Source organism: Lepidochelys kempii, chromosome 6 (assembly GCF_965140285.1).
Source record: "Lepidochelys kempii isolate rLepKem1 chromosome 6, rLepKem1.hap1, whole genome shotgun sequence".
NCBI classification, from domain to species: Eukaryota; Metazoa; Chordata; order Testudines; family Cheloniidae; genus Lepidochelys; species Lepidochelys kempii.
This window is the reverse complement of record NC_136385.1, coordinates 2,855,688-2,864,417: the sequence shown is the minus strand read 5'-3', so window position 1 is coordinate 2,864,417 and position 8,730 is coordinate 2,855,688. Positions and strand designations below refer to the sequence as shown.

At 54.9% G+C, this 8,730-nt stretch overlaps 1 protein-coding gene across 1 annotated transcript; it reads left to right on the top strand.

Moving 5' to 3' along the window:
* The first annotated feature begins 650 nt into the window (after positions 1–650).
* Positions 651–5,632, top strand: LOC140912328 (perforin-1). Its single transcript, XM_073346555.2, has 3 exons — positions 651–771; positions 2,408–2,994; positions 3,534–5,632. The coding sequence occupies exons 2-3, from the start codon at positions 2,462–2,464 to the stop codon at positions 4,648–4,650; spliced, it is 1,650 nt and encodes a 549-aa protein (XP_073202656.2). The 5' UTR covers positions 651–771; positions 2,408–2,461; the 3' UTR covers positions 4,651–5,632.
* Positions 5,633–8,730: the final 3,098 nt, after the last annotated feature.

Below are 8,730 nucleotides of genomic sequence, written 5' to 3'. Positions count from 1 at the left end.
GACTCTAGGGTTGAAGTCCCAGGGCATGAAAAGGTGGATAGAACAAAACATGGGAGAACAGAGAGAGAGAAGGAAACCTCAAACCTGCTCTACAGCAGCCCAGGGTCATCCCCCGCCCCTCAGTGCCCAATTTCCCCAGCTCTACCCCACAGGGCCAGGGCATTGGGCTTGCTCCGGATTTACCCAGGGATCAGAATCCTGGCCTGATTCCATTGGCATCGGTGGGGTGGCTCTGTATTTACAGTGGGGTCCCTGAGGCACTAGGTGCTGGCCCCAGTGCGGCACTAGGGGGCGCTGTGCTGCAGGGTGGGGGGGGCTCAGCAGGGGGCGCTCTCCCCGGGCAGGCAGTGCTGGCCCCAATGCTCCAGTGTGGCACCAGGGGGTGCTCTGCTGCGGGGTCAGGGCTGCGGGGTCAGGACTCAATAGGGGACACTGTCCCAGGGCAGATAGTGCAGGGTTTGTCTCACTGTGGGTTCCTTTGCAGCCTCTCTAGCTCCTCATGCCGTGGGTCGAGACTCATAGGAACCGCGTTTGATCCACCACAGGGGTGGAATAATTGCTGACCACAGCTTCCTGTGCAGCTGGCTGTGGCTGGGGGTGTAAAGGGGGGCAGGAGTTCAGCGCTGGGGGGAGCGTGAGGACGGCTGAGACACTGAGAACACGGGAGACCTTGCGTGCTGCCTTCATCCACCTTCAAAGCGCATCTCTCCCAGCAGAGGCACACACCAACCCTGGCTGCCGAAATATTCCTCAGCTCAGTTCCTGAGGCAGGTGAGTGATGGGTGGGTCTGCTCAGACGCCAGCTGAGATTGGGAAACTCATTGCACCAGGCCCTGCACAGACCCCGGCCGAGATTGAGGACCCTGTCACTCTGGGTGCTGCACAGACGTGAACCAAGATCGGGGTCCCCAGTCCCTCCCTGCTCTAACCCACTCGATCTCACTCCCCTCCCAGTGTGACAATAGAACCCAGGAGTCCTGACTCCCCCAACCCTCCATCCTCTAACTCACTTCACCCCACTCCACTGCCAGAGTGAAAATAGAACCCAGGAGCCCTGACTCTCAATCCAGTGCTCCAGCCACTAGACCATGTTGCCACTCAGCTTTTGATCATTAATTTACGTAGTTGATACCTTTCATATCAGGGGCATCTTGCAATTTCAGGCTGTTCGATTTTCTATTGGCAACGAAGCAGTGGGGGGCAGCAGATCTGGACTGAGGAGCACCGGCAGAGTCCGGGGGGAGGGAACCCCAAGGCTCGGATTGCAGGGGGACTGGGGGCTGGCCAGAACCAAGCAGTCCATATTCAAATGCGTTTTTCCTGCCTGGTTCTGCCGGGGTGAGTTCAAACATTTACTGTCCCCTCCCAGTCCGAGCCTGCTACCCTGACAGGATGCAGAGCTGTTACCCCTTTCCTGCCCCACAGCCAGCTTTGCTGTACTGTTCCAACCCAAGTTGAAAACAGTTCAAATCGACATTTAACACAGCATCCCTTGTGGTTAGTAGGGGGAGGGACGCAAAGAGAAGTGTGAGGTGCTCAAAGCATCTGGGGCAGAAGGAAGGGGACAGGATACCAGAGTAGATGGGCCCATGGGTCTGTTCTCGGGTGGCAAGGAGGGGGCAGGATACCAGGCTTGATGGGCCCATGGGCCTGATCCAGGGCAAAAGGGAGGGGGCAGGATACTGGGCTAGATGGGCCCAGAGTCTCCTCTGGGGCACCAGAATTTCCTGCTCTCTTTGCCCAACAGCCACAGTGTAAAGGTGACAGCGCCGGAGAGAAACCCCATAAAATGACCCCCCATCAGTGGTTCAACATAACCAAATCCACCACTTGGCGTGGCCACAAGGGGGCCCCAGCAGTTTCCACAGCAACGCCAGTCACGCCTAGCGTGGCCCAAGGTCCCGCTGCTCTTGCTGGCTATAAAAGCCACCACTCGAAGCCACGGGTTGTGTGTGGCTTTGCACTGCCCACTAGTGGCCAGACCCAGCCACTACCTCAGCTCACTAATTATAAGCCACAGAATCTGTCCACATTGCACCATCCTTTAATGGCCACATTGAGGAACTGCAATGACCCATGATTATACAGCAAGCTGTCAAGTGGGTACGTGAAACTATACCTCCTCCTCATAGTTAGTGTTGGTATTACAACATCTGGGAAATAGGGATGGGAGGGAATTGATGCAAATTAGGTAATCTGTAGTCAAACATGCAAATGAGGCATCAGGTCATTTGTGTAATGCCACCAGAGTTTCTAGAGCCCACAGTTTTCATGGGTGTGCTATAGAACATGGTAGATATCATGGATGGTAAGTGGATGTCTCTGTTGCTACAACAGAGTTAACCAATGGAACTGCCTGCCACTGGATTGTCACTAATTCTGCATCTCTCTGTTTCTCTCCCTCTAGGGGAGTTCAGAGGCCGACGGCCTTTCGTGGGTGGGGGAACCCATCACATCAGCCATGCCCAGATTTGGTGCCTTCATCCCCCTCCTCCTCTTCATCTTCCCCGGGGCCTCCTCCCATTGTCACACAGGCACGGTCAATGAATGCAAGAAGCACACGGCCTTCGTGCCCGGGCACAGCTTGGTAGGAATGGGCATCGATGTGACCACGATGGCCAGGAAGGGCGCTGATCTGGTGGACAGCAGCGACTGGCAGAATCCAGACGGCACCTGCACCCTGTGCCGGAACCAATTTCAAGGAGGGCAGTGGCAGAGGCTGCCTCTGGCTGTGGTGGACTGGAGGGTCCACGTCTCATGCCAACAGAACCTGACTAGCTCGGTGCAGCAGTCGGCCATGGGCATGTTGGAGTTGGCGGCGTCCGCGGTGCAGAACGACTGGAAGGTGGGGCTGGACGTGCCTGTGAAGCCCAAGGTTAATGTCCAGGTGGCGCTGGCCGGATCACATTCCAAACTGGCCAGTTTCCTGCTAGACCACACGCGGAAGGACAAATACAGCTTCATGAGCCATGAGGTCTCCTGCGGCTATTACAGGTGAGAGCCAGCCTGAGTCAGGAGGGCTCATCTGGAGTTGGGATCACAGCAACACCACAAGGTGACACAGGGCCTTTCCCCTCTAGTGGGCTCTGGTTCCCATCCGGCCCCAGGACAGGAGACTAGCTTGTTTTAGGGAAACAGGGAATGGGACATGGGGCCTTTCCCTTCTAGGAGGCCCTGGTTCCCATCCAGCCCGAAGACAGGAGACTAGCTCGTTTCAAGGGAGCGGGGAAGAGGGAAGAGAGGCCTTTCCCCTCTAGGGGGCACCAGCTCACATCTGGGACGGGCCAGCTGTGGGGGATTTTCGTGTCCTGTATGTCAGGACACCCCGGCCACCTGCTGTGGCCAGAACTATCAAGCAGCTGACGGTATCCCCAGCAAGATTGTGAAGTTCAGCAGACTGGGTGGTTGCATTGAATAGGAACCACCTGCTTCGACCCTTTCTTCTGGGTTGGCTGGGGCCTTAGGCTGCACAGCTAATGATCTCAGCTGACTCATTGGGCTGAGCACACTCCTCCCCTTGTCTCCCTGACCAGGTTCCGGGTCAGCGAGACGCCCCCGCTCACCAGCCATTTCACTCTGGCACTGGAGAACCTCCCGGAGCAGTACGACAGCAAATCCAAGCTGGAGTACCAGCAGCTAATCAGCAACTACGGCACCCACTACCTGTCCCAGCTGCAGCTGGGGGGCCGGGCACGGGACGTGACGGCCGTGCGGGTCTGCGAAGCGGCAATGAGCAGCTTGACTGACGACGAGATCAAGGACTGCTTGAGCATGGAGGCAGCCAAGAGTATCGGAATGGGCTCAGTCAAGGATGGGCACAGCAAGTGCGAGGAGGAGAAGAAGAAGGGGAAGATCCAGGGGAGCTTCCACGAGACGTATCGGGAGCGCCACGTGGAGGTGGAGGGAGGAGAGAGCACGACTGATGTGCTCTTCGGGAGTGATGCCAAGGTCTTCTCCACCTGGATAGAGAGCCTCAAAGCCAGCCCCGGCCTGGTGTCCTATTTGCTGAACCCCATCCACATCCTGCTGGAGCAGGATGACCCCAAGCGGGAGGCACTGAGGCGGGCGGTGAGTGAGTACATCCGTGAGAGGGCCCTGTGGAGGAATTGCACCCGAAGCTGCCCCTCGGGGACTCAACGCAGCGCCCATGACCCCTGCTCCTGCGTCTGCCCCGGGGATACCATGACCAACACCATGTGCTGCTCGCGGGAGCGCGGCCTGGGGAAGCTCACGGTGACAGTGAAGAAGGCCAGCGGCCTGTGGGGGGATTACTTTACTGCTACGGATGCCTTCGTCAAGGTCTTCTTTGAGAGAAGGGAGATCCGGACCGGCACCATCTGGAACAACAACAATCCCGTCTGGAACGTCCACTTAGACTTCGGTACCGTCCGCATCACCAGCACCAGCAAGATCCACATAGAGGTCTGGGACGAGGACAACAAGTGGGACGATGACCTGCTGGGAAGCTGCGACATCCTGCTGGAGGCTGGGGGGCCCCACCAGAAGGATTGCTACCTGAACCACGGCCGCATCTGGTTCCAGTACAGCCTGCGCTGTGGGCCCCACCTCGGGGGCCGGAGCTGCTTCGACTATGTCTCCCAGCCACCCCAGCTGGGAAGAGCCAAGGGGAAGGAGGTGGAGGCCTTCTAGTCAATAGCACTCCCTATCCCCCAGAGCATTTCCTAGCTTCCGCTCTGCTCACGCTACTGAGCTTCATGCTGTTACTCCTGCTCAGGTATTGGTCTTTCCTATACCCAGAAGAGACGGTCTGCTCCTGCGGGCCGATATCCTCACAGCTCCCTCTGGGAAAATATCCCAGCAGGAACCGCCCATTCCAGATCCCTCAGACCAGCCTGTCCAATGATTCCAGCCATCCAGTGTGCCCAGCAAACCAAGGCGTTCACCTACCGCATCCAACCGATCTGCCCCCCGCATCCAGCCAACTGCCAGTCAACCAACCAACAAATTGTTGCATTTAGTTTATCCAAGGTATTCAACCAGTAAACCACCAATTGGATTCAGTGTATCCAATTTATCCATCCAGCCAACTGCCAGCCAACCAACCAACAAATTGTTGCATTTAGTTTATCCAAGGTATTCAACCAGTAAACCACCAATTGGATTTAGTGTATCCAATTTATCCAACCAACCTATCAAAGAATGTGTGACGTGCATCCACCATATCCATCCCTCCAACCAACCAGTGCATATATCTAGTGCATCCAACATATGCAACAAACCAACCAATGAATGTATCCAGTGCATCCAAACAACCATTGAATTTATCTAGAGCATCCAATGTAAAAAGCCAGCCCGCCAGCCAACCAACAAATGAATGTGTTTCGGATGTCCACTGTAACCAACCAACCAACAAATGTATTTAGCGTATCCTGCCAACCAGTGTATCCAATGCACCTAATGTATCCATCCAGGCAACCAACCAGTGTATGTACCTAGTGCATCTGGTGTAGCCACGCAACTAATATCTTACGTACGTCCAACCAACATGTGTAGCCAGTGCAACCAACCAACCCATGAATGTCAAGTTCATCCAGTCAACCAATACGTGCCGGCAGTGCAACTAATCCACCACCCCACGTATCCATCCACCCACTGTCATTACCTGTCTAGTGTACCCAGCTGAAAAGAGATCATCAGGAGCAAAGCTCAGTCCCGTCCTATTGTGGCATCAGGGATTAACCCTCTGCAAAAACCCGAAGATATTCCAGCGATGGGCAAAGTTCTAAACACCAGTGGATGGGATGGGCTCCTGGAGGGAGGATTCATTAGAGGGCTGTTCCCTAGCTGTCATTTCTGTGGCTTTCCACAATTATCCAGCACCTTTGGGGTTAACTGTCTCATCCTGAATGTGAAGGCCCCACCTACTGTCTAGCTGGCTGTTCCATGCTCAGATGATCAGCAGAGATGATGCGACATCACTTGCCATTGGTAGGATTCAGAGTGAACACCCACAAGGACATGCCACAGGCCTATCGGTTCAGGCTATCAGCAGGCTCAGGGAGATGGCACTGCATTGGGGTCACACTGGAAAGGGAAAATTCCCCCTACTTCTGGGATTAAAGCATCTTCCTGGCTCACCCCTATCTGCATCTGTGAGAGCCTAGATCCATGGTGCTGTTAACTGATAATGAGGGTTGTTAACTCTGAACCCTGCTGACTGTAAGTTCAATATCTCCAGCCTGTTTAAAATGCTGGGCAGCTTTGCATCTCCACCACAAAATGATTTGCTTCTGGTAGGATTCCAGCTCTCTGGATCTTTGCAAATGTATCTCCTTGCTTCAATAAACATTTGTGAAAGCAAATTTCTAAGCAGGAAGCCTTGTGATTCTTCTAACCTCAGTGGGCTGGACCTAGATGTAGAGTAGAAATGAGTGGCTGCAATACACACTTGGGAACATGACGGGGAGCTCTAGGCTGGGCAGGAGCAAGGCATGGCAAGAAACGGGAGCTAAATAGCTGGATGAATTTGCTGCAATTGGGAATCCAATGTAATGTGGCTAACGCCAACCAAAGGGATTGGCTTCTGTCCAGGACAGAGTGGGGTGGGTGGGAAAGAGATACAGGAAGATGGGCCATGTTATTAGTGGGCATTAATATCCCCCAGCTGACATTTGCAAGACACTGCTATTGCCAAGAGATTAAGGAGGGGATATGAGGAATTTTCCTTCTAAGGAGATTCAGCTCTCATCTGGCTCTAGGGCAGGGGGATTGGCTGGCTCAGGAGGCTGGAGAATGGGACACAGAGCATTTCCCCTGTAGGGGGCGCTGGTTCTGATCTGGCCCCGCAACATGGCTGGCTCCGGAGGCTGTGGAATTAGAATAATAGTCCTCTTCTTATGGTGCAGCTCCGATTCCCTCCAGCAAGTGGCAGCCTGGACTCGTGAAGCCCCGAGCCGGTTGATCAGCTAAATCGATCTTGCAGGTCAGTCCTGACAGTGCATGGAAGGTGTTGGGGACAGGGGGAGGCTGCGAGCTCCTGATCTGCCCCTGGAATGAAGGCTGGGATCCTGGAGCAGAGGTAGAGAGACGTGGCGGCTCCGAGAGCCGATGGGGGTGTGGTTGTGATTCATTGTGAAGAGGAGAGGATCTTTCCATAGCCTGCTTCTGCCCCAACCCACACCCAATGGCTGCAGAGTATAAGGCCCTAGGTGGCACGGCCCACCTCCAACCAACTACCCCCTGGGCCCGAGCCCTTCCCCGTACCCCAGCGCCCTGGGCATGGGCAGAGCATGAATCAGCTAGTTGCTAGAGTACCCTGGGCAATACTCTAAGCTGCCAGGGACAGAGGGATGGGCAGAAGTGGGAGCCCCATGGCCGATGGTGGAGCTGAGATGGGGGGAGGGGGATAAGGACATGGTGACACCGAAGAGACATAGGGGCCAACATGGGCATGTTGCAGTGTTCCTCTCCTCATAGAACCACGGGCGAGTCGTGGGGTCGGGGATGTGTGTGCAAAAATCCATCCCAGAGCCAGATCGGGAAACGAGGAGCCACAAAGGCCAGGTCAGGATGGGGCTGGGAGGCAGGGAGATCCCAGTGCAGCATGATCCCACCTGTAGGCTACCTCTGCTCCAAGGGGCTGAACATTAAGGTCACGGAGCCCAGGTTGGGAAACTGGGAGCCATGCAGTGCAGACCAGGATGGAGTTGGGACGTAGCCTACCCCAGAATAGAATGCTCCTGCTGGGAAGCAGTCGGGTGGAATCATGGGGCAGAGGCCAGGAGAAAAGGGGGCCTGGGAGATGTGGCAGAATGGGGACGGGATTCCCGTAGCCCCCTCCCCTAGAGTGATGGCCCCCCTGCCTCGTACAAGTAGCCCCTCAGACTCAAGCTGTAGCATCGGGCAGCGCTAGAGCAGCACGTCTGAGTTTCTAGCGGCAGGAAGAGCGGTTCTGACCACAGGCTTCCCCCTGCCCTTCTCTGCAGCTGCACAGCGCTGCGGCAGGGAAAGAGCGCCTTTGATGTCAGTGATGAAGGAGTAGGGGGAGACCCCAGAGCTCCCTGCCATGCCCACTGCCGCACCAGTCAGAGCTGCACCTCCATCCAAGCCTGGGCCTTTCTCATCGGCTCTGCCAGCCCCGGGACAGTCACCCCCAGCAGGTGAGTGAATGGTGGTGGGAGAATCTCTGAGCTCCCAGACCCCTCCTGGAGCTGGGGATAGAACCCAGGAGTCCTGACTCCCAGATTGACTCCCTGTCAAGGTTCCTTCCCCACTCTGAACTCTAGGGAACAGATGTGGGGACCTGCATGAAAACCCCCTAAGCTTATTTTTACCAGCTTAGGTTAAAACTTCCCCAAGGTACAAACTATTTTACCTTTTACCCTTGGACTTTATGGTGCCACCACCAACCGTCTAATAATAATAATAGTAATAGGCTGAAATTTAATAGTGAGAAGTGTAAGGTCACGCATTTAGGGATGAATAAGAAGAATTTTAGTTATAAGCTGGGGATGCGTCACTTAGAAGTAACGGAGGAGGAGAAGGACCTTGGTTGATCATAGGATGACTATGAGCTGCCAATGTGATATGGCCGTGAAAAAAGCTAATGTGGTCTTGGGATGCATCAGGCGAGGTATTTCCAGTAGAGATAAGGAGGTTTTAGTACCGTTCTACAAGGCCCTGGTGAGACCTCACCTGGAATACTGTGTGCAGTTCTGGTCTCCCATGTTTAAGAAGGATGAATTCAAACTGGAACAGGTACAGAGAAGG

Bases quoted from the DNA above. Each gene is read 5' to 3' on its own strand.
- LOC140912328 (XM_073346555.2), top strand. From the start codon at position 2,462: ATGCCCAGATTTGGTGCCTTCATCCCCCTCCTCCTCTTCATCTTCCCC. The intron at 2,995-3,533 runs GTGAGAGCCAGC...CTCCCTGACCAG, and splicing joins GTCTCCTGCGGCTATTACAG to GTTCCGGGTCAGCGAGACGC.